Source organism: Canis lupus, chromosome 7, assembly GCF_048164855.1.
Source record: "Canis lupus baileyi chromosome 7, mCanLup2.hap1, whole genome shotgun sequence".
NCBI lineage: Eukaryota > Metazoa > Chordata > Mammalia > Carnivora > Canidae > Canis > Canis lupus.
Genome location: NC_132844.1, coordinates 24073527 through 24099008, shown reverse-complemented (window position 1 = coordinate 24099008; position 25482 = coordinate 24073527). Strand labels below are relative to the sequence as shown.

Below are 25482 nucleotides of genomic sequence, written 5' to 3'. Positions count from 1 at the left end.
TCTCTGAGCTCAGTAGTAACAGAAGCTTCTGGCATTAACATAATGCTTTAGAAAGACCCGTGTATCTCTGCCCTGCTTCACACTTGAGACAGGAACAAGAGGTGTCTGGGGGAGGGGGAGAGATGATGGAGGGGGGGCAATGGGTGAACATTTTGTCCTTACTTATGACCTTCCTGACTGTTCCCAGCTGGGGTTTCATGGAAACCAGTGGGTGTGTTCTTGGGTGGTATGGTAGGAACTGTTGTTTCCTACACTACGTGTTTTTCCTTTTCTTCCAGAACTCCCTGTTTTCAGCTAGGTATATGCCTAGTCAGAGCAAATACCTTTCCCAGCATTCTTTGCAGCTCAATGTGGCCATGGGACCAAGTTCAGCCAATGGGGAAGTGTGACAGCCCCTGGAACTTTCCTTGAAAGAATACTCCATTTGTCCTTCTTTCTCCCCCTAAGCATCCTGCTTCTTCAATTGTAGAAATGACTGCTAGGATTCCTACCACCATCTCGGACCACGAGGTCAAGGGCCACACTCCAGGGCAGCAAGCAGTGAGCTAGAAAGAACCCAAGTTTTCAGTTCCTGAGATTGCATGGAACAGTCTGACTACATGGAACAGAGCTGCTAGAGCATCCTCGACCACCACTGAAGTGAGCAAGTGAGGTTCTTGTCTCATGGAGTCGAAGAATGAATCTCGTGGACACAGGTGAGTAAAGGGATGGAAGCTGATTAAGTGAGAATACAGAGAGAGCTCTCAGGAGTGAGAGGGGTCCCCACGGGGTTGCCACTGGGGGCTTATAGGGTTGGTCTTTTATTGAAAGCCAACTAGGGAACCTAAATCCTTTTAACAGCTCTATTGATATCACCACTGAGTAAGGACTAGTGATAACACCTTCAATGACTTATTGCCTTTTTAGGGCCCCATAATTCTTTGTTGGTCATAAGCAGCTGTCATTAATAAGATCCCACCTCTGGGTGACTCAGCAGGTAAGTGTCTGCCTTTGGCCCAGGGCGTGATCCTGGAGTCCTGGGATCAAGTCCCACCTTGGGCTCCCTGTGAGGAGCCTGCTTCTCCCTCTGCCTGTGTCTCTGCCTCTCTCTGTGTGTCTTTTGTGAATAAATAAATAAAATATTTTAAAAAATAAATCCATAACTGGCAGAAGAGAGTATCTGGATAAGCACTTTTCCTCTAAAAACTAGCTGTCTGCCATTATTCAAGTTACTCAGCTTCCCTGGGTCCGTTCTCTCCTCTGCAAAATAAAGAACGAGTCCTCCTCTTAGAAAGCTGGTCCCCCGAAGCACCGACTGGTCCATGATAAAGTTTTCATCTGTCCTTCTGATGAAAATGTCTGGGTAAAGGGATCCCTGGGTGGCGCAGCGGTTTAGCGCCTGCCTTTGGCCCAGGGCGCGATCCTGGAGACCCGGGATCAAATCCCACGTCGGGCTCCCGGTGCATGGAGCCTGCTTCTCCCTCTGCCTATGTCTCTGCCTCTCTCTCTCTCTCTCTGTGTGACTATCATAAATAATTAAAAAAAAAAAAAAAAGAAAATGTCTGGGTAAAATGCAAACTGGGTTCTCTTGCAAAGAATTATATACTCTGAGATCAGGTCATTGTTAAATTTTTTGTTCTTTAGAAATGATTGCGATTACAGATGGAGGGGATACTTTGGGTTATAGGACAATTTTAAATGTTTTCCTTCTTCTTCTCCTTTTCCTTCTTCACCCTCCTCCTCCTCATGCCCCTCTCCTACTCCTCTCCTTGTTGACATTATATTTTCTCTGGGCCAGTACTGGGCTTAGTACTTTGGACACATTAACTTACTCGTAGCCACCCGAAGAAGCCAGAATTAGCATCTTTTTCTTTTCCTTTCTTTTTTTTCTTTTTCCAGATGGAGAAACTACAGCTCAGAGAGATTAAGTACATTGCTCAATGTCACACAGCTAGCAAAATGTGTTCACTGAATCTCCAGGCTCCTGCCTCCATACTGAGCATGAATAAGACCTTTCAATAGCTAACAGGAAATGACATGGTTTAGGTAGAGCACCTGGCACAGTATCTAGCACATAGTGGGTACTTAACAAAGAGTGGTTATTCATTCATTCCTTCCATAAATATTTGCTGAGCATCTACCATGTGCCAAGCACTGTTACATGCCCCAAGACACAGCAATTAAGAATATAGGTGGAAATCCCTGTCCCATGGAGCTTACATTCTAGGGCTTAGTGCGTGTGTGATTACATCCTCTGCTGCAGTTTTCTCTCACAAGCACTCTGCTGACAGCAGGAATGAAAAAGGTTTGTGGCCATATTCCACTCTACAGCCCTACAGTGGCAGAGCAGACATCAAGGGAGACATGGGGCTATGGTGCCAGCAGCTGCCAGCTTCCTACCAGAGGTGGAGCAGTGGTGCTCTCTTGGGGAAGAGGAAAAGTGATGGGGGAAGGAAAACGGGGATGGAGGCAGCAGCCAGAAGACCAGGACCCAGTGCTAGGTGCTTCTTCCAAATACTTTGGGCAAATCTGGTGTCAATTCAGAAACCAAAGCTCAGCGGGCGGTTGGTGCCTTCTTGTCCCTCCCACCTCTAACCTCTATCCCACCTGTGCCACCAGGAAACCGGGTACCTTCTGTTCTGGATTGATCCGAGTGGTGCTGATGAGAGAAGACTGAGGCTTCCCTGGGGAACTTTGTGCCTCCGACCCCACAGCTTTCTTGCAGGGAACCATGAAAAGTGACAGGACTTGAGGTCAGAAGTCCTGTTCTTGTCCTGGCCCTGTAATTTGCCATCTTTACCTCTTATGTCTTCTGTGAATCCTAATTCATGGGGTTCTTAGAAGGATTAAAAGACTGAGCACTTGCTCATAGTAGGTTAAGTATTCTTTGTTGGGCTGGTTGGTGTAAAGAGCAGGATGAAAAAGTTGTTGGGAAAAGGGGAAGGGTGTGCTTCTCTTCCTTCTTCACTGTCCCCTCCCTCTGGATGGCTCCATTGCTTTGTTACCACTCCCTCTGTTCATTTCTATTCTATTTCCTACTCCTAGAGTAGTTCCTGAACCCCCAGAAAACCCACTGGATCCCAAGGAACACAGTTTGTAAACCATCAAAGCAAGTTGAGACAGTACTTTCCCAAAGAAATTTCAGATATTAGTACCAGCCTTTAAAAAAGAGTTAGTGTTATTTAAAAGAGGGAGAGTGGGGGATCCCTGGGTGGCTTAGTAGTTTAGCATCTGCCTTCGGCCCAGGGCATGATCCTGGAGTCCCGGGATCAAGTCCTGCATCAGGCTCCCTGCAAGGAGCCTGCTTCTCCCTCTGCCTGTGTCTCTGTCTCTCATGAATAAATAAAATATTTAAAAAAAAAAAACAGTTTTAAAAGAGGGAGAGTGAAAGAGGACTTCAGTTATACTCCCATTTTGACCTATCTGTACTTTCTAAGTGATTAAATTCTTTGCAGCTTATTTCTTATCTCCAGCAAAAGACCCTTGAGGGCAAAGCATCCCCAGATGGGAAGTGAAACTACCCCCAAGCGGTAAGGACTGCCCTGAGCCAGCAAGACCCCACGTAACTGACCCCAAGACAAGGATCACTTGGACCTTCACTGCCCCCTGCATTTTCCCACCCACCTTTGTGCCACATTTTCCTTATATAAACCTGGATGTACTTTCAGCACTTTGGAGACAGTCTGAGACTCTAGTCTGCTGTCTCCCAGGTGACAGCCTCATTGAAATGACTTCCTTTCTTGTTTCACCGCCACTTATTTCTCTGCCTTTGGATTTTGTCAGCAATGAGTGGCCCAGCCTGCTCTGTGTGGGACCCCTAAAGCCAAGTGTTCTTGCACCCTTGTGTCCTGGCTATGAGAGTGGGGACTGTGATAATATCAGAAATTCCGGGGGGGGGGGGGCGGGGGGCAGACCTCAGGCACTGAGATTTTTTTTTTTAACTCCCCCAGGTGACCACCACTTGGCCAGAATAGGAAAGCATGGATTAAGGAGAATAATCACAATGTAAAGGAAATTTCGTAATGCTCAAATGCATAAAATGAGAAACAGTGAGGTAGTAATAAATTATGTTTTGGGAAGGAAGAGGATGTTACGAAATCAACGGGGGGGTGACATCTAAGCTCAACTTTATTTTTTTTTTTAATTTTTATTTATTTATGATGGTCACAGAGAGAGAGAGGCGCAGAGACACAGGCAGAGGGAGAAGCAGGCTCCATGCACCCGGAGCCCGATGTGGGATTCGATCCCGGGTCTCCAGGATCGTGCCCTGGGCCAAAGGCAGGCGCCAAACCGCTGCGCCACCCAGGGATCCCTAAGCTCAACTTTAAATGATGAACAGGGGTCTCTAGGGCCTTGCCATTTGAAGTGTGAACACCTGCCAAGTATGCACCATCCTGGGGGCGCCTGCATGATTCAGTCGGTTAAGCCTCTGCCTTCAGCTTAGATCATGATTTCAGGGTCCTGGAATCAAGCCCCAAAGCCCTGCTCAGCGGGGAGCCTGCTTCTTCTTCTCCCTCTGCCCTTTCCCCTGCTCATAGTCTCTCTCTGTCTCTTGCTCACTCTCTCTCTAATAAATGAATAAAATCTTAAAAAAAAAAAAAAAAGCACAATCCCATGTCCCTTCCCCCATCTGCTGAATCACAGTATGCTTGTTAACCAGACCCCAGGTTATTCATATGCACAGCAGAGTTTGAGATGCCTTGGTCTAAATGGGCAAGGTGGAGAAGAGTGTTGCCACTATAAACCTGGTCAGTTTAGATTAAACAATGGTTTACTACAACCAAGGTTTATTTTTCAATTTCTCTTTTAAAATAAATCCCAAACCTAATGTTCCCAATGGCTGACCCAAATGTCGTTTCGTAATGACATTTGAAGGTCTGAGGGTGAGGATTGAGTGCTTTATCCAATCTGCTAATGGGGAATGTTTTTATAGTACTGGTGCAGATGCTCACCGGTGGCTCTGGGGGTTGGACAGGCTGGGATGTAGGACCTTCCTGGCATGGGATTTAGGTCTCTGTGCAAAGAGGCCAGTGCCTCCACCCTCAGACCATTAGGCATGCAGCCTTCCTTGTGGGAACCATCTGAACTCATGGCATATTTCTTAGTGACTGGTGTGGGGATGGAAGTGGGGGTGTCAGCTGCTTCCAATCCAGTGTTAATCCCACCAGCACAGCTGTCTGTTCTTTTGCAATGAAAGGAGAAGGGGAAGAAGGGTCTCCAAGGGTGGTGGTGTGGACATGAATCCCGCTGGTCTGGACCTTTTAAGCAGGAGACATAACCCCTCAAATGTAGCATGTTGACTATTTCAAGATTAAGGAATTTGAGAATTGGTTTGTGCAGGAAGGATTTTCTACCATCCCCTGAAGCAGGTCATAACCCTCATGAGACAGGTGCCTTCTCCACACCCAGAGGAAAGGAGCACCCTTGTCCCCAAAGACAAAGGGCACAGAGAGGAATCTGGAGAAAGAGGCCTTGCTAAGTCTCCCCACCCCCCAATTTACTACACTTACTTCATATCCCTTGTCCTATTATATTTTCCCATGACTCTTCACTCTTCATCAAATCTAGCACAAAAACACTCAGGTTTAGCCATTTCTTGAGGTCTTCATGTCTTTACAAAGGTTCAGTGCCATATGAAACTTGTATTAGATGAATATGTGTACTCTTCTCCTGTTAATCTGTCTTCTTCACTTTCATTTTCAGACTCAGCCAAGGACCCTATGAGGGTCGAAGAAAACTTTTTCCTACCTACAACAGCACAGTTGGTGGAAACTCATAACATTTTGTCCTCGCCACCCTGAATAGCTGCGTGTCCCATATGCCAGCTTCCAATCTCAAGGGCTACCTGCATGTCCTAGTAGACTCAAGTTTCTACCCAGGTGTAGGGATGACTCCATGCCCACATGTTTCAGCACAACTCAGACGGGTTTGAGTTTTCTTTCTACTCTTTGCAACCCTATCTCTGTCCATCTAAGTAAGGAAATAAATTGCCTTTTCCTGAAAACATTATGGTAAATAATTATTTCACATGAAGTCCACCTACCGAGATGTGTTGCATACAGTTATGGAAGGCAGCACACATTAGGGGGTATGTAGTAGGAGCAATCCTCCCCACCTCAGGTTTATATGAGAATTGAGTTGGGAACCATATATCCCACTCTTACCATGGTGCCAAGCACAGAGAATGCACTCAATACTTGGCCCTTTACACAATGACTGTTCTATCATCTGTTCTATCTTTTGTGATAGAGGCAGTGGCCCTCCCTGCTGTCTCCTGGCAGTGCCCACCTCATGCGTGTGGGGACAAAGGATGGCATAAGTCCTCAAGACTGTTGCTCGTCCACAGACCTGGTAACCAGGTTATAAACACTGTTTTCAGATCAGTCCCTTAAATTCCACTATAATAGTTTGGGAAACTAACCACTGAGACCACAACCCTCATCTAGGCCAGGTATGCCATCATGCTATTTTTAAATCTTCCAAGAAAATAAGAGTCTAAAATATTCTGTCCATAATAAATAGTAGTAACTCTCTGAGCATTTTCCCTTCTATCTACCTAAATCACTTATAGTTAAAAGAAGAGTCCCTCTTCTCTAACATCTACCTGTGGGCTTGATCCCACTGAGCCTCTGGCCTCCACCTTGCCATGTCTGTTCTTTACCCTTCTCAATTTTCTGGTTATTTTTGCCTCCAGCCATACCCTCCTCCATTCAAGAGTCTCCTTCCTTCCAGTATCTTTCTTTCAAAGATTTATTTATTTATTTATTCATGAGAGACACAGAGAGAGAAAGGCAAAGGCACAGGCAGAGGGAGAGGGAGAGGGAGCAGTAGGCTCCATGCATTGAGCCCGACATGGGACTCGATCCCGGGTCTCCAGGATCCCACCCCGGGCAGAAGGTGGCACTAAACCACTGAGCACCCCAGCTGCCCTCCTTTCTTCCAGTTTCTATGACACAACAGTCTTCTGGTTCTCCTCCTACTTCTCTCATCAGTCCTTCTCTTCCCACCTAAATATATACTCCTAAGCTTTTATCTGCAGACATCCTCTCTTAAGCTTTGCTCCTGGAGTTCCATCCACTTGGAGAGCTTCTTTGAGCACATCTAGGAGGGAAGTCCCAAATCTTTACTTCCCTCCAGCCCCAGACCAACGTTTATAACTTTTCATTCACATCTCCACTTGTCTGCAAGGCTCAAACTCCTCATCCCTCCTCTTTCCCCTGGCTGCTCAGTCTCTGTTATGTCAGCACATAGGCTGTGGCTCTCACCCGTAACTGAACCTAACATGAACTTTCCCTGCTATTATTATCATTGTTTTTCTGCCTCATTGGTTTCCTCAAACTAGGCAGTTTTCCATTTTTTGAATTCCTGGTCTCCCTCCTGAAGATGTTTACAAAAAGATTGAACCAAAATAAAATGTCTTTGAAGAGTTCTTTCTAAACTTACACATAACACAGAACTCTGATCATCTTCAACATGTGTGGCCCAGATCAGACCAGACCAATTTCTTCCCCAGATTTATCCTTTTTTCTTTTTCTTTTCTTTCTTTTTTTTTTTTTAAGATTTATTTATTTTAGAGAGAGAGAGAGAGAGAGCATGAATGGGAGGGGCAGAGGAGAGGAAGAGTACAGAGTCCAAGGCAGGGCTCGATCTCACAACACTGAGATCAAGACCTGAACTGAAACAAAGAGTCTGATGCTCAACCAACTGTGCCACCCAGGTGCCCCATCTTCCCCAGGTTTTTTCTAAGTTGGAATGAACCTAAAAGGACCATTGATACCAGGATCATTGAACTAGGAGGATGCGTACCTGAGACTTTTGTACATTTGGTAGTGTATCTGCCCATGGTCTCATGAACACACCTCAGCTTTCCTTCTGCTCCCCACTTTTTCTACTTGTTGAAATTATATCTATCTGTTGCTCAAAATTTACCACAAATAGCATTTGTTCCTCAAATCCTAAGATCTCTCCCTCCTTTGAAACATACCAACTGCAGTGTAAGCTTCTTAATCACTAAAAGGAGTTTTTCATTCCTTTCTTTCTTTTTTTTTTTTTTTTTTTAAGATTTTATTTATTTACTTGAGAAAGAGAGAGCATGAGCAGGGAGAGGAGCAGAGGGAGAAAGAGAAGAGAGCCCAACTCGGAGCTTGTTGATCTGAACCAGATCATGACCTGAACCAAAGGCAAATGCTTCACTGATTGAGCCACCCAGGCACTCATCCCACTTGTCTATCTGCCATCACCCTATCTCCATCCCAGGCACAAGACCCCAAAGATAAAAGCATAGTAACTGTTGGCTCCATGAAGCCAAAGAAGTATGTCCGATCACCAGCTTTTGTACAATACCTATTTCTTTTATTCTAACATGCATATTTTTTCAGTTTGACATTTACAAAATCAGGATTCATTTTATAATAATCAGCATGCTATAATTTAATTAATGGGTACATCTCACACTGATAATACCTTAGATTCAGTGAAATAAAGTATCATTCAAGCCTCCCTGATAACAATTACGTTTACTCCTGTCTTCCTGCCTCTAGGGTGAATCATTTCATGTTCTCAACATTTCCTTAGTTCCTGTTTTCCACTCCTGCTATTGTCTCCTTCTTTACCTCCTTTAATTTTCTCGTTTCCTCAAGGAGAGTCAGCTATTTTACACTGCAGTAAGGCAGTGCTGAATACACTGCGCAGTAGTGTCACTGTATCATGGTCCCACGTGATAAAATGCTGTTTGCAATTGTAAATATGTTTATTCATACAATTAACTGTATAAGCTAGTTAAAATCTCTCTCTCTCTCTCTCTTTTTTTTTTTTAAGATTTTACTTATTTATTCACGAGAGACACGGAGAGAAAGAGAGGCAGAGACACAAGCAGAGGGAGAAGCAGGCTCCTTGCAGGGAGCCCGATGTGGGACTTAATCCCGGGTCTCCAGGATCAGGCCCTGGGCTGAAGGTGGCGCTAAACCGCTGACCAACCTGGACTGCCCATCTCTTTTTTTCTTTTTTTTTTTTAAAGTGTGAAAGCGCCAGCATATTATATGAGCCTCAATTTATGAAGACAATGTAGTCAGAAGCACAGTAGTGTTGGAATTAAATAAGACAACTATAGCAATATGATATATTTAATGACAACATAATTATCATTCTTTGAACAGCATTGTGGTCTAGAAGAGTCTATGGAGAGTAAAAATTTCTAAACAAGTCCAGATGCTCTGTATCATCCAATAATCCTTGTTTACACAGTTTTATCCTTCCTCTGTCCACAAGGCTGGAAAATCCAGTGGTTTGGGGCCAGAGAACTCCATGCAGGGGAAGCTTTCCTCTTTGGCACTGGCATGGGGCACCCCTAGTGCTGTAGAAAGTACTGGACTTCACTTCCTCTTCCCATAGCCTAGGATCCAGCCAAAACGGGGATGACTTGTCCCACAAACCCTATACTATGTAGCCCAACCTGTCCTGCCTTTCTCATGTCTTTGCTCAGGCCAACCTTTTCATCTACAATAGCACTAATAGAATTTTCTGTGGTTGTGGAAACATTCTATATATCTGTACTATCCAATACAATAGCCACTAGCCACATGTGGCTATTGAACAAAGCACTTGAAATGTGGCCAGTACAGTGGCAAGAACTGCACTTTTATTTTATTTTACTTAAATTTAAATAGATACATGGCTAGTGGCTACCATATTAGACAGCCACTAGCCATGTATCTAACATGAATTTTTCTTCCTTTTTTTTTTTTTTTTTTTTTGATGGGGGGGAGGTGGGGAGAGAGAGTGGAGCAGGACAGAGGGAAAGGGAAAGAAAGAATCTCAAGCAGACTCCCCACTGAGCACAGAGCCTGATTCAGGGCTCCATCTCATGACCCTGAGTTCATGAGCTAAATGAAGAGTGGGATAGCATGTACTTTTCTACATGTGCATTTAGCATGTAAAGCTTCTCGAAATCTCCAATCTTCAAGGGTCACCTCAGGGGCCGTTTTCTCCATTAGATCTAGTCTTTCCAGTGGAAATCATTCTTTCTTTCCTCAGAATTCCCATTACATTTTGAACCACTTAACACTTTTTAACTTATAGATATTCGTATATCCTGGACATCCCAGTGCTGGGAGGATTAGGGTTAGGGTTGGTTTCATGAATCTATAATAGTAGCACAGCAACCAACATTACAATAAACAACTGAGTAAGATTGTTGCACAATCTGGTCTGAGGCCAGAGGAAATGGATGAGGGATCGACAAGAGGAAGGAGAGGAGAAGCTGGAATGCATAGGGCAGCTAAGTGGCAGTTGTGGTGAGGGAGGAGAGGATCAGGGATCTACTGGCCCCTGACTTTAAACTTCAGTAGGAAAAAAAATAAAAAATAAAAAAAATAAACTTCAGTAGGCTCTGGCACCCACCTGAGCTCTAATCTTCAGGAACTAAAAATCTCTGCCTGCCCCTGTGGAGCAGACGCCACAAGCCAGCACTCGCCTGACTTAAGGCAGGGTCATCCTCTCTTTTGCTGCACCATTTGGTCATCCTCTCTTTTGCTATACCATTTGTACACTCATGACCAAAGGACCAGATACCCAGACCCTGAGCAGGAAGGTGGAAGGGGTTGTAGGTAGGAAGAAAGAGCAGAACAATTTCTTTTATTAAGCAAGAAATCTAAACTGGGCATTCTTTCTCTACTTCCCAGAACAGCCCTCTGATTCCACATGCTGTAATTGAAAGAGGAGGTACCCTTCTCAAAATCGTGTTCTTTATATTTCCACGAATACTACTGATTAGAGGTTCACTTGAGTTAACTAGCAAAGATCTAAATTACGGATAAGAGAAATGGTTATTCATGATTTATTGTAGATTCCGTTAATCAGATTGTTTTCCTAACCTTAGTTTAGCCACATTAGAGAAAGTCACTACCTTGTGGAAGGGAGAAATCATTTCAAGGTGCAGGGTATTTCTGGTCAGGTAGAGTCCCAGGGGTGGGGACCAGGCTTGGACACAAGGATTATTAAGGACACCTGTCTGATAGGGGAGAAGCCCAGAAAGAGAAGTAGGCTGGAATATGGAACACATTTCCACAGCAGATCCATGGCTCCTTCCTCCCCAAGACCAAGTCCTTGGCCCTCTCCCCAGCACTAGACTTGTCCTGCGTGGAGATTCTAGAAGAGAAGTTTTTAAGCTGCCTTCACAAGCGTCTCATAGGAGACTGGAGATGCTTTCCTAGACAGACCTAGGAGTAAAAGCACCAGCAAACAGAATGGATCTGTGGAGTCAGTGGGGGTTGGAGGGAGGCAGAAGAGCAGCACTACTGCCATATGTAGAATGAGTGCAGGCTTAGAGAAGTTCTCTGAGAGACCTCTATTTGTTCATTTCCACAGGACCAGGCCCAGAGTGGGTACTCAATATTTAATGAGTGGTTGAATGGATTGCAAAATCATGCAAGTTGTCAGACTCACACAGGTCAAATCATTTCCTATCTGGGATAAGAGCTTTTTTTTTCTTCCTAGGTAGGCACTTAATCTAGTTGCATGGGTTGCAGATTTTTTTATTCCTATTTTGAATCCTATTTTCCATCTCCTATCCAGAAAGCCCCTAGTCTTGCCCTTTATTCTTCTGTGTCCCTTCAAAACTGAATCCTAGGCTTCATTAGGGTCTCAGATTATCTAGGAGGCATTCGAGTCATTTTTTATGGGGGGGGGGGCTCTTGTGAACTGGTTTACACACAAGAACAGAAGAAGACAATCCCAAAGAGGCGTGAAGTAGGACACAGAACACAGCATTAATGAAGAGCAAACCCATGAGATAAGGGACAGGGCAGCTGGAGGGCTCCCGGTGAGGGGGGCATTGCCATGGTGGTCCAGGAGCTGTTGCTCTATCTGGTGAGGGGGGGCATGGTCGGCAGGTCCATGTGCAGACAGCTGGCCAGGCATGTCCTTTCCCAGTCATAGCCTCCGGACCCCTAGGAAAACACTGACCAATAAATTAAGTTGAAAAATATGTAGGAGGCAGGAAATATCAACCTGGAGTATTTGTCAATGGCGTGGGTGTTCTGGAAGATGCGAAGACCCATGTGGCCCCTCAGAAGCCCCTTCTTCCTGGAGGAGTTGGATTCATTGCTCAGAGCCAGGTGGACCACTATTTTGTCTTGTCTTTCTTCTTCTGTCAGAATATGGCTTCTTGGGTATCCAGCCAGACTGTTGGCCTCAGACTCACTGTAGCTTCCATCCAGCATCATGGTTCTCGAGTGAAGCATTCCACACATGCACGGGAACTGTGGGCAGCAAATGCAAGGAAGGTGTCAGGCATGTTTAGGGCTTGTGGAGAGGCAGAGGAGGTGCCTTGGGCCCAGAGCAAAGCCCCATGGCTACTCAGAACCACAGAAAGGCAGAACTAGAAGGATCTCCAAAGATCACTCAGTCCAGTGACTCTCTACATATTATAATTCTCTGAATATTAGAATCATCCAGGGAGCTCTTTAAAATAGCCACATCCAGGTTTTACTCTAATTGATGTGAAGCTCCCCAGGTGATTGTACCACCCAGCCAGGGTCCAGAATCACCGACTTAGTCTATTGCAGAGGGAAAAACTAAGACCCAGTGAGGCTACACAATTTTCCTGAGATTACACAGCTAGTGTCGGAGTCAGGACTTTAACCCCCCACATTCTGGGGGCACCTGAGTAACTCAGTTGGTTAAGCATCTGACTCTTGATTTTGGCTCAGGTCATGATCTCAGGGTTGTTGGCTTGAGCCCTCCATTGGGCTTCACACTCAGCTCAGAGTCTGCTTGAGATTCTCTCTTCCTCTCCCTCTGCTCCTCCCCCTGCTCTCTCTCTCTCTCTCAAATAAATAAAATCTTTTAAAAATATATTTAAAAATAAATAAAGTAAACCCACACATTCTGATTCCAGTTGTGGGTCTCCAACTCTTTGTGCATGAATCAAAAGATGATTAAGTAGGAGAGTATCCTTACTTTAAAGAGTTACATTTAAGCATAAAAGGTCATGGTACCTGCAAAGCACTTTTAAATGGTTCAACTGCATGGACAAAACTACATGTATATGGAGAAAGAGCTCACACAAAAATGGCAAAACGTTAGCAATGTTGAGTGTAGGTGCAGAGTCTATGGATGTATATTATCCTATTTTTCAACTGTTTCTACAAGTATGAAAATGTTTATAAGAAATTATAAGTTGGGGCAGCCCCAGTGGCACAGCGGTTTACCACTGCCTGCAGCCCGGGGTGCAATCCTGGAGACCCAGGATCGAGTCCCACGTTGGGCTCCCTGTATGGAGCCTGCTTCTCCCTCTGCCTGTGTCTCTGCCTCTCTCTCTCTCTGTGTCTTTCATGAATAAATAAATAAAATCTTTTTTAAAAAAAAAGAAATTATAAGTTGGAAGGAAGGAAATGGCTTCACTTCTCCCCATAATTTGAGTCAGCAAAGAGTGGGCTTCCAGCTGGCACTGGTTAATAATTCAAGGGCATGTACCTGTCAGGTGGAGGCATGTTATTTTTCTGACAGCTCCATACAGGAAAGTTCATTGGATTATAAATCAAAAGTGTTTAAATCCAGAAGTCCATTTGACAATGACCAATGTGCAGATTTATTGAAAATTTGAATGAGTACTCAAATGCTAAAGTAAAAAAGGTTTGAATAGAACTTTAAAAATAAATTCTTAAACAGTCTAGCCTAAATATATATAATATATTTAAGTATAATCTGGGCATTGAAAGACTATTTTTGAAAAGGCAACACATCATCTTTTCCTAAAATTTAAAGCTCCCTTATGTTAAGTAGCTACCAGCCACCTAGATGTACAGAAATGTGGGATTTTCATATCCCCTGACCTTTATACCTTCTAGGTGAATACCCATTTTGATTAGTACAATGATGACCAATGATTTGGCAACAAGCTGGCATTTTATTGTTTACTGTGATTAATAAGAGTCTGAATATGAATGGAATGGAGTCTCCCTCCCTGTCCAAAGGCCCACGCACATTGCCTGAATTTCCCATTTGTATTCTATCTCATAACTAACGTAGGTTACTACACTGCAGTACAGTGTAGACAGCATAGTATTTCCAATGAGTCTGAAGGCTAAAGTTGTATGTAGCTGAATTTCCACTGGGTCAGACCACAGATAAATACAAGAGTTTTTAATTCTAGACCTCTCCCCTCATCTGGTCACAGGACCTGGAGGCATCTTCCCTAAACATGTTCATAGTAATAGTGATACTTTATGTCTGCCTAGAACCCCACAGTTTCAAAACAACTTTTGCATACGTTATCTCATGTGACCCTTACAACAACCCTGGGAAGAGGGGAGGGGAGGATTCCTCTATACCTTTTTACAGATGAGGAAACAGAGGCCCAGGGTAAGTGGTGCCTGAGAACCCAAGTCTTTGGGATCCCTGGGTGGCTCAGCAGTTTGGCGCCTGTCTTCAGCCCAGGGCATGATCCTGGAGTCCCAGAATAGAGTCCCACATCGGGCTCTTTGCATGGAGCCTGCTTCTCCCACTGCCTCTCTGTATCTCTCATGAATAAATAAAAAATATATTAAAAAAAAAAAAAAAAAAAGAACCCAAGTCTTCCTAGTCCTGGTCCAAAGACTTTCTGATTCCTTTTTTTTTTTTTTTTAAGATTTATTTATTCATGAGAGAGAGAGAGAGAGAGAATGGCAGAAACACAGGCAGAGGGAGAAGCAGGCTCCATGCAGGGAACCTGACATGGGACTCGATCTTGACACTCCAGGATCACACCCTGGGCCTAAGGCAGGTGCTAAACCACTGAGCCATCCAGGGATCCCCTCTTTTTTTTTTTTTTTTTTTTTAAGATGTTATTTATTTATTTGAGAGAGTACAAGCAAGGGAGAGAGAGAGAGAGAGAGAGAGAGAGAGAGAGAAGCAGACTCCCCACTGAGCAGGGAGCCCAACGTGCACCTTATCCCAGGACCCCAGGATCACGACCTGAGCCCAAGGCCAACGCTTAACCCACTGAGCCCCCCAGGCTCCAGACTCTCTGCTTTCTGGGATGCTTGGTGGTTGAAGCTAGAACCCCTTCTGAAATAGATCCTCCTCCTTTTGGGCAGCCCTGGCTCCCTGCCCTTCTCATGCAACCAGTAGCCTGGGCTGCGGGCGGGAGATGAAGGACTGTGGTCTCGCCTTGTCCCGCAGCTTCCGCTCCTTGCGCTCCTGCACGGTGGTCAGGTAGTTGACGGCCGCGTACTCCAGCACCGAGAGGAACACGAACACGAAGCTGACCCACAGGTAGATGTCCACCGCCTTGATGTAGGAGACGCGGGGCATGGAGGCGTTCACGCCCGTGATGATGGTGGACATGGTCAGCACCGTGGTGATACCTGCAACGTGCAGCCGGGGTTCAGCCACCCGCGAGGGTGCAGAACGGCCCCCACATTTCACCGAGTCACCGTGTTGCATTCTTCCTCCGTGTCGGAAACCCACAGAGGGGCCCCCCCGGCATGGAAACCTCCACGCGGCAGATCTGCTCCATGGGCAGCAGGCGGGTCCCTCCGGGCCAGCTCGCTGCTGGCCTCCTCTGCCTTGCAGCCCCCCATCCTCACCCGGGGGCTGGGGGGGCCTGGTGTCTGTGGTGTGGCTGGCCGCCTCCTCAGTGCTTCACCAAGGACCCGGTCAGATGTGGAATTTGCAACAGTGACCGGAGGACACCCCTAAAGGAACCTCCCCACCCCTGCAGGGAATGCCCTCCCTCCCTCCCTCTCCTCCCAACCACATGTATTAAGTCTCTGAACGCTGTGGAAATTCCTGGAAGCCTATCATGCTATCTTCTTCACTGTGCCTTGCTGGTAAAACCCTCACATTTCTTGGAGACCCGGCTGATCGTGGCCAAATTGACCATGATGAGCTGTACAGTTCCCCCTGTTCCCCCTGGAGCTTCTGGTCTGTGGAGGCGGAAAACCACAAGTCCAGGGAGTACAGCCCTCCCCCTCCCCCAAATCCCCTATTACCCACCCTGCCTTCAGACTCTGTCCAAACAAGGCCGACACAGAGTGTGTGTATTTACAGAGGGAGGTTTTGGTGTTTGTAGAATTGTCTTATTTATGAAAGTCCTGAGCTCTAATCCTGCTGGTGGTGGAAGTCTATCCCCCAGACAGGCTTCATGTTTCTGAGATGATTCGAGCAAAGCTGATGTAGCTTTAGCTCCCTGTGGTTTTCCTAAAGTAGTGGAGGAAACAGCGTGGCATGTGAGTGGTGACAGCAACAGGTGGGAGGAACGTTTGCTCCTTTTGACTCTGACAGCCCATCAGTTAAGAACTCTGAATAATGGTTGTCCTTTTTCTCTTTATAGTGACCAGCTGAAACAATAACCACCCCACCGCACCTTATCACATGCTTTTACCCAGTGAAACTCTGGCGGGCACAGCTCTGCGGTCGATCCAGAAGGACACCCAGGACAGCATGACCATCAGGGTGGCAGGGAAGTAGGTTTGGAGGAGGAAGAAGAAGATGTGGCGTCGCAACGTGAAGTTAATGTACAGACGGTTGTACCAGCCTGGGGGACACAGGAAGAAACCGGGGAGGTTCAGCTGGAGAGGCTTAAACAAACCCCATCCCCAGGAACCCTTCTACCCCCCTCCCCCCCACATTGCTCTCATCTTCAGCAGAAAGTTAAAAGTTAATGATTAATAGACTTAATATAGTACATCTCCTATCTAAAATCTAAGCCCTCTCTCCTATAAATAAGTATCTTGCCAGTATCTAATACATGTACTGTTGTTTTTTTTTAAGATTTTATTTTTATTTATTCATGGAAGATACAGAGAGAGAGAGAGGCAGAGACACAGGCAGAGGGAGAAGCAGGCTCCACGCAAGGAGCCCCATGCGGGACTCGACCCAGGTCTCCAGGATCACACCCTGGGCCAAAGGCGGCGCTAAACCGCTGAGCCACCCAGGCTGCCCTACATGTACTGTTTTATTCAATATTACCTAACTTCTCTTCCCCTAACATTTTGGAAGAAGGTAGAAAGAGAGATCTAGGTTTTTTTGTTTTGTTTTGTTTTGTTTTTTTAATTTTTATTTATTTATGATAGTCACACAGAGAGAGAGAGAGGCAGAGACACAGGCAGAGGGAGAAGCAGGCTCCATGCAGGGAGCCCGACGTGGGACTCGATCCCGGGTCTCCAGTATTGCACCCTGGGCCAAAGGCAGGCACCTAACCGCTGCGCCACCCAGGGATCCCGAGATCTAGGTTTAGTTGTTTGTTTTGTATTTTTTATTTGCAAACCAAAACCATATTTCCTGAGGACTCAGTGCTCACGAGGCCCAGAAGTGGGACTGGGTTCTATTTCATTGAGGCCAGGGCAGCCCGGGTGGCTCAGTGGTTTAGTGCCGCCTTCAGCCCAGGCTGTGATCCTGGAGTTCCAGGATCAAGTTCCACATCAGGCTCCCTGCATGGAGCCTACTTTTCCCTCTGCCTATGTCTCTGGCTCTCTCTGTGTGTCTCTCATGAATAAATAAATAAAATCTTTTAAAAAAATAGAATATATTTTGTTGAGGCCAGTACCACTGAGGCAGGAGCCAGCAGAGCCGGGGTCTTGCCACTGTTCTCTCTGTCATAGATTGATCAGCTCAGTCGGTTTCCACATATATCATGAGATGGGTGGTTGTAAATAAGGACTAAAATGATAAGGTCTCAAATCCACAAGATCTATACCCAATCCCTGGGATCAAAGATGGTGTCAAGGACAGTATAAATGTGAAAAAGTGGACTGCAACTGTGTGCGCACACACACTCCACTCTCATCTCAGCCCTGCCCGGGATACTGGCTCAGTAGCTTGCAATGGGACCCAGAAATCTGCTTGTCAAACACACTCCCCTGTAGATATGGATGCAGGAGGACCTCAGGCTGCTCCCAGGAAAATGCTGCGCAGGTAACAAAGGCTACCTGGGTGGTGTAAAAAGTTACTGTGGCGTCAGGTTAAAGAAGGGTTGGATCAATAGGGAAAGGCTCAAACAATAGGATGGGTCCAGACAAGCTTGACCCATGGTTCCTGTGTAGGTTCCCCTGTTGTTTGAATGAGCTAGCTACTTTTAGTGGACTGGATAAATAGAAAGTGATCTTCAGATGTGACAGAAATAACCTAATCCTTTTTTCATCCCACAACCTTTGTCCCGTCATGTCAGCTTTATCTTCCCTACGTAAATCGGCACCCATGAAGCAAATCACATTGTGCTTTAGGTTTGTACAGGGTCTTTCTGGAAGGGCTGAGCATTGCCTTAATTCTGTTAAGGTTTGTTCCACTATCCTTTCCTTCTAAGAAAATCAGGGAGGGTTGCCTTGGAAACACTAAGAGGGAACCAGGAGCTTCACAAATGTATACTCTGTGTTCCAAACAGAGCACTCGTGGGGAGCTCACAGCCCCTGTACCAACCCACTTGTTGGCACATAGAAAATAATGGGAGAGGAAGATGCATTTTAATCTGGACTCCAGAAAGGCTGGAATGGGGGACAAGACAAACAAACAAACTTCTATTTGAACACAGAAAATGTCTAATAGAAGTACACATAGTGACTAAGGCACGTTGGCCACTTACTAGCTGTGCAACTTCGATAGTCAAATTAACCCTTCTGAGTCTCAGTTTTCTCATCTGTAAATTGGGGATGATGATAATATCTACACCACGGGTTTGTTGGGTAGAAATTAGTTAATTCATATAAAGCACTCAAGACAGTGACTGACACATAGTAAAAAGTTATATAGGACATTCTTAAAAATGGTTTTAGCAAGAGAGTGGATTTGAACTTGCCAAGAAGAGATGAGAAGAGAAAATTGTGTGGTAATACATACCAGCGGAAAAGGAAGGGAGGAATGAGGATGAGCCCTATGGGCAGAAAGGGAAGAAAGGGACCTTGGGCTGTCCAGACACTAACTCCACCTTCTCTGAGACTCAGGCTTTTTCAGTGATTGATGTTGGGGACAAAGGGGTGGGGGTGGGCAGGTGAATAGGCAGATGGTGGCTATGCAGGGACAGACAGTAGCACAGAAGCTCCACATGGAAGGGCTGGGGTTTCCCAGCATATGGACAAGGGGTGATGAAGTGAAAAGTCCCTTAGAGTCCTGTAGCTACTGCTGAGCTGTCATGGGGGTGAACTGTGTCCCTCAGAAAGATATGTTGAAGTCCTAAATCCCAGTTTCTGTGAACGTGGCCTTATTTAGAAATTGGGTCTTGCACATGGAATCGAGATGAGATGAGGTCATACTGGATTAGGGAGGGCCATAATCCAATGACTAATATCCTTACGGAAGAGGGAAATTTGGACACAGATCCACAGAAACAGCAGCATGTTAGGACACAGAGAAGGACATGGGGGGAATGCCACGTGACAACAGAGGATGGCACTGGAGCAATGCAGCACCCACCAGAAACTAGTAAGACACAAGGCAGAGTTCCTTCTAAAGCCTAAGGGAGGGCAGCCCCGGTGGTGCAGCAGTTTGGTGCCGCCTGAAGCCTGGGGTGTGATCCTGGAGACCTGGGATCGAGTCCCACATCGGATTCCCTGCATGGAGCCTGCTTCTCCCTCTGCCTGTGTGTGTATGTGTGTGTGTGTGTGTGTGTGTGTGTGTCATGAATAAATAAAATCTTAAAAAAAAAAAAAAAAGAAAAAGAAAAAAGAAAGCCTAAGAGAGGAGCATGGCCCCCAGAACTGTGGGCAAATATATTCCTGTTGTTTCAGGGCCCCAGTTTAGATACTTTATTTTGACAGCCCTCAGAAGTGACTATAAGAGCTAAGTAATGGTGAAATTAGAGACAGATGGACAAGTGCAACCTCTCAAAACTTCAAACACAGCCCAGGGTCTGGGATGAGTTACACTAAATATTAAAAATAAATCTATAGCACCTGGGTGACTCAGTCGGTTAGGTGTCCGACCTCTTTTTTTAAGATTTTATTTATTTATTCATGAGAGACACAGAAAGAGAGAGGCAGAGTCATAGGCAGAGGGAGAAGCAGGCTCCATGCAGGGAGCCTGATGTGGGACTAGATCCCGGGACCCCCAAGATCACGCCCTGAGCCAAAGGCAGACACTCAACTGCTGAGCCACCCAGGTGTCTCAAGTGTCCAACTCTTGCTTTTGGCTCAGGTCATGATCTCAGTGTCACGAGATCAAGCCCCATGTTGGGCTCTGCACTGGGTATGGAGCCTACTTAAGACTCTCTCTCCCTCTGGGCCTCCCCTTCCCCCCACTTAAGTAACTAACTAAATAAATCAATAAATCTATAGATCTAAATATAGGTAATAGATACATTTCCTCGAAAAACTATCATCCGTATCATTAAGTCAGACAAATCGGATAACAGCATAGCACGTAAAACATGACCCCGCTTTACATAATTAAAGCAAGATGTTCACAAGGGTGTGTGCTAAACCGTTAGGAGTGGTTGCCTCTGGCCATCGGCTTTGAGAAGATGACAAAACTTTTTAAATTTCTACTTCTAAGTGTTGCTTATGTTTTGTAGAACTATGCATTCCTTAGGAATACAGATTCATTCTCATCGGAAGGGGAAAAGTTTAAGGCTGGAGAATTCTAATGTATTTTCTCCCACATTCGCACCCAACCATGGCAAACATTAGCTACCAGTGCTGCTGTAGAAGGCCAGTCTGGAAGTGGTGTGAAATTTCTGAATCAGAAACTGGGACAAGGAGATCTTCTCATCAGTTTTCAAGGATTCGTCCCCATTCTTCCAATACAACATCAGATCTTCATCTGTATATGCATCTTTGGGGAGAGGAAAATAAGTTAATTTGACTCCTTGGCTTCTGATGTGGCCGAAGCAACAGGGAAATCCTATACCAGCCTCGGAGTAAACAGGTCTTAACACTGGCAGGCAGTACTCAGCGTCACGGTTACTGAAGTGGCGCAGAGATTGGAGAGGGAACAAGGCAGAGATTTGTCGTTAGGAACACTGATACTTACAGCTTTCCAGCTCCAAAGAGCAGGTCTGGGAGTCCAGGGGAAAGTGGCTGAAGTCCATGTTGCACATGGCAGTCACCGTAATCCTAGGCAACCCAAACAGGCATGTTGGCTTGTGCAGTGAGTTCTTGGCTCATGTGCCTGCCCCGAGTAAGAAGAACACCAACGACCAAGAGCAAATGCTTTCTCACGTCTAATTCAGAAGCTTGGAAACCCTAGTCGCTAAGTTGCAGGACCCTAACTTTCAAGTTCTGTCTTCTGCAGGACATGTCATCAGTGCTCTGCTGGGCCCCAGCTACTGTCAAGAGCTGCACTCTGCTCTGCGCCTGTGAGCAAACTCCCCCCAAGATGCCTGGGAGGTTATGGCCACACCTCCCTACCCCACACCACCCCGCCCACACCTCCCTACCCCACACCGCACCAAGGCTATTAGCATCAAATTCTGGTGAACCCTACAAGCAGGCCAAGAAGATGTGGAATAAGCCTGTGCAATCACTCATTGGCCCAGAAGCCAATCTGGAATAACACTCAATAAACAGTAGGTCTTGTTGCCTTTTTAAATCTTTATTATCAATAAACTAGAATGATAGGCTCTCAGGGGTGGAAGGGACATAGAATGTCATTGACTCTCAACTCACTCAAGTCTAACAAGTCTCCTAACCTGAGCTTGAGATTGCTGATGACTGGGAAGTCACTGGCTACTAGGGTGACCATTTCATCTTCAGAGACTTCTAACAGCTATCAGAAGTCTCATCACATCCATATAGCCCTCAGGCCCAAACACAATGACAAACTCTTCAGGGACAAAGAGACTGACCATATGTATTAGAATGGCATTGGACAAAGAGCCAGTGACCCCATGGACAGTTACCTCATGCTGTATAGCACGTGCCCATCCGGAAACACCCTCAGCATGATGTTATCAGTGGTGGTGTCATGAGTGAATGACCTTTTGGAGTGAACAAAGAAGACGTCGGGGACCCAGATCTTCTTTACCAGCCGACCATCGAAGGTCATGCTCTTGTTGCTCGTGCTGGGAAAGGCCAGCCTCTCATCCTTCCAGTAATGCCGCAGGTACAGGGTCATGGTGAAGTCCTGTGGGAGCCCGAGGTGACACCAAACACAAGTGCTTAGAAAGCTTCCTTTCTGGTGGCTCTATCGGTTAAGCATCCGACTCTTGATTGCAGCTCAGGTCATGATCTCAGGATCGTGAATCGAGCCCCACATCAGGGTCCATGCTGGGCATGGGGGCCTGCTTGGGATTCTCTCTCTCCTTCTCCCTCTGCCCCTCCCACCCAGCTCTTGCCCATGCGTGCTCTCTCTCTCTCTCTTTCTCTCTCTCTCTCAGTCTCCAAAATAAATAAATAGGGACGCCTGGGTGGCTCAGTGGTTGAGCATCTGCCTTCGGCTCAGGGAGTGATCCTGGGGTCCTGGGATCAAGTCCTGCATCAGGCTCCCTGCGGGGAGCTTGCTTCTCCCTCTGACTAGGTCTCTGCCTCTCTCTCTCTCTGTCTCTCAGGAATAAATAAATAAATAAATAAATAAATAAATAAATAAATAAATCTATCTTTAATTTAAAAAGAAATAAAGCTTCCTTTCCTACAATCAACCCATCATTAACCCACATAACGGACACCTCAGGCTCAGCCTCCAGTGACAGGGCTGCAGCACCCGCAGGAGGGTGGCCGCTGCCGCAGGGGTGCTGCTACAATAGGAAAGGGCCTGGCGCATTGTTGCTGTGCATCGTGAGGTGGGAGCCCGGGACGGGGAGCAGCCCATCCTTCAGGCTTTGCGAATGAAACCTACAGGGGTGAGGCAGCCAGCAAGGGGGCCAGCAGGGCAGGATTTCCCAGGAGTCCTGCTCTCTCCCCTAGACTTAGGCACACAGTGCTCCTTCCCTGTTGGCCAAGCATGCAGTTTCAGGTTGGTGGACGCTGGGAGAAACCTGCACGGTCAAGTGTCCTATTTATAAGTTTCTGTCATTGATCTTGGAGAATCTTTGTGGGCAGAATTGTGCCCTGCGTGCCATTGAATCCCCAGGCCCTACCTGAAGGCACACAGTGGGTGCTCAATAAATATTTGCAGGATAGAAAACTGCGGGGTGGGGGTGGGAATGAATGGATGAAGGTATGTGCAGCTGCAGATCCACTATCATTTCAGCCTGAAAGTTCTTTCTGTTAAACCGTGTCTCCTCGCCTGCAGGGCTGCTGCCTTAAACCAAGAGCCTGGCACCCCCGCCGCAGCGGAAGATGCAAGTGCTAAGTTACAAGTGCAGATAAGTCAATAAGGGCCCCAAGCATCCCCCTCGGGAGCGAGGATGGAAAGATGCCTGGTGGCAGTGGTCTCAGACCATAGTGCCCACTTCTGCTTTACCAGCACACCTAGAACTGACTGTCCTGCAGGCTCAGTGGGGAGGGGAGCACCCCCACCCTCCCCCTCTCCATCCCCGCCCCTTCCTCAGTTTGTGCCCTACTGTTTTGGTTTGTGTTTATAAACCTCCTGTTTCTTCTGCCTCAAGGGGCCCTTGCCCCACTCTTGCTCTGGCCCTCCCCACGATGTCTCCTTCTTATCTATCCTTCAGGTCTCAAATGAAACAAGGCGTCTTTAAGAGCCTTCCCTTACTGCCTGATCTTGGTGGACACTGCCAAGGAAGGCGTAGGGAAGCAATGCTCAGGTGGGCATTAGCAAGCAGAGAACTGCAGAATTTCTGTCTGAAAATGACCCCCTCCTGTGCTCCTGCAAGTGTGGTCCATCTCCCCAGTCCCATCACCTGAGGAGTGTGTTCAAAGTGTAAGGTGCCGGGCCTCACTCCCAGAGACTGATCCAGGATGTCTCCAGTGGGGCCCAGGAATCTCCATGTAACCAACTCCCCCAGTTACTTTTACCCATCAGGTTGAGAACCCCTGCTTCAGGTTTCACTGCACCTGAGCCAACTTCCAAGTCCTAGTTTTACCCCCTGTTGCCCTGGCTCTGCCCACCAGGCACAGCCTGCACCCGTGTGGCTACCCCAGCTACAGGCTCTCACAGACCCTTAACCTCAGGACCCCGGTTTGAAGCCCCGCCAAGGGCGCTGCACACCATGTCCACCTCCGAGATGCTGTCCAGGCTCTCCACCTGCACGTCCACGCCCACCGGGATAGCAGGGCCTGCAGAAGAGCAAAGACAGCTGAGGAAGGCACATTCTTATCTACCAGTGGGTCCGCAGCCACACACCCCTCCTGGGGATAGCCTGACCAGAGCAGAGTGAAGCAGGGGTTCCAATTCTATGAGGGCTTTCTGGCTACATCCTGACATGATGAGTGCCTGAGCTTTCTTCCTGAGGGCGGAGATCGTGTCTGACTTATGTGTCTTTCCTGGACCAAGGTGAATGTTTAATCCATGCTTGTGGGATGAATCGATGAGCTGGATTACTTTCTACATCCCAGGGCTGTCACTCTAGGGTAGAGGGACTAATGTTCTAGTGTGTGTGTGTGTGTGTGTGTGTGTGTGTGTGTGCCTGTGTGTGTGTTTTAAAGATTTTATTTATTTATTCATGAGAGAGAGAGAGAGGCAGAGACACAGGCAGAAGGAGAAGCAGGCTCCATGCAGGGAGCCCTATGTGGGACTTGATTCCGGGACCGCAGGATCACACCCTGAGTCGAAGACAGGCACTCAAAACTGCTGAGCCACCCAGGCATCCCATGTTCTAGTGTTTGAATAGGGACCCTAGTTAATTGTCCTCCTATAAAGGGCAGATGAGGCCTAAGAACCTCAGATCCAGGCTTGGGACACCAGCCTGCCCAGGGCCAGATTCATTTGGTCACTCAACCTATACCTATAGAGTACTTAACAGATAACTGGGATCCTGCCCTCTAGAAGCCTCACAGTCTCGTGTGAGATAAGATCTCTCTGCAGATAGATCACAGCCAAAGCCATTTACACATTCAATGCAATCCCTATTGAAATACCATGGACTATTTTTAGTGAGTTGGAACAAATAATCATAAGATTTGTGTGGAATCAGAAAAGACCCCGAATAGCCAGGGGAATATTGAAAAGGAAAACCAGAGCTGGGGACATCACAATGCCAGATTTCAAGTTGTACTATGAAGATGTGATCATCAAGACAGTGTGGTACTGGCACAAAAACAGTCACATAGATCAATGGAACAGAATAGAGAATTCAGAAATGGGCCCTCAACTCTATGGTCAGCTAATATTCGACAAAGCAGGAAAGACTATCCACTGGAAAAAGGACAGTCTCTTCAATAAATGGTGCTGGGAAAATTGGACATCCACATGCAGAAGAATGAAACTAGACCATTCTCTTATACCATACACAAAGATAAACTCAACATGGATGAAAATCTAAATGTGAGACAAGAATCCACCAAAATCCTAGAGGAGAACACAGGCAACACCCTTTTTGAACTTGGCCACAGCAATTTCTTGCAAGATACATCTATGAAGGCAAGGGAAACAAAAGCAAAAATGAATTATTGGGACTTCATCAAGATAAAAAGCTTCTGCACAGCAAAAGAAACAGTCAACAAAACTAAAAGACAACCTACAGAATGGGAGAAGATA

The 25482-nt window shown here is 46.4% G+C and overlaps 2 protein-coding genes and 1 long non-coding RNA gene across 4 annotated transcripts in view; 1 reads left to right on the top strand and 2 right to left on the bottom strand.

Annotated features, from left to right (window-relative positions):
- GABRR1 (gamma-aminobutyric acid type A receptor subunit rho1) overlaps positions 1-5632 on the bottom strand; it is a 58321-nt gene extending 52689 nt beyond the window's left edge. Inside the window, exon 1 of one of the 2 annotated variants that reach the window (XM_072832082.1) lies at positions 5490-5632. Coding sequence is in view for 1 of the 2 variants with exons in the window: in XM_072832084.1 (XP_072688185.1) it covers positions 5490-5521 (32 nt within the window). In the remaining variant the exon portion in view is untranslated. The remainder of the gene's footprint in view (positions 1-5489) is intronic. The other variant, XM_072832084.1, reaches the window with a different exon arrangement.
- LOC140636653 (uncharacterized) lies at positions 206-5983 on the top strand. Its single transcript, XR_012033876.1, has 2 exons — positions 206-695; positions 5683-5983. It is a non-coding gene; the product is annotated as an uncharacterized lncRNA (long non-coding RNA).
- A 4621-nt stretch (positions 5984-10604) lies between these two features.
- GABRR2 (gamma-aminobutyric acid type A receptor subunit rho2) overlaps positions 10605-25482 on the bottom strand; it is a 46259-nt gene continuing 31381 nt past the window's right edge. The window contains exons 3-9 of the mRNA XM_072832081.1: positions 23995-24062; positions 21788-22011; positions 20920-21002; positions 20581-20721; positions 16343-16495; positions 15127-15323; positions 10605-12236 (exon numbers count right to left, since the gene is read on the bottom strand). Coding sequence (XP_072688182.1) covers positions 11925-12236; positions 15127-15323; positions 16343-16495; positions 20581-20721; positions 20920-21002; positions 21788-22011; positions 23995-24062 — 1178 coding nt within the window. The 3' untranslated portion in view covers positions 10605-11924. The remainder of the gene's footprint in view (positions 12237-15126; positions 15324-16342; positions 16496-20580; positions 20722-20919; positions 21003-21787; positions 22012-23994; positions 24063-25482) is intronic.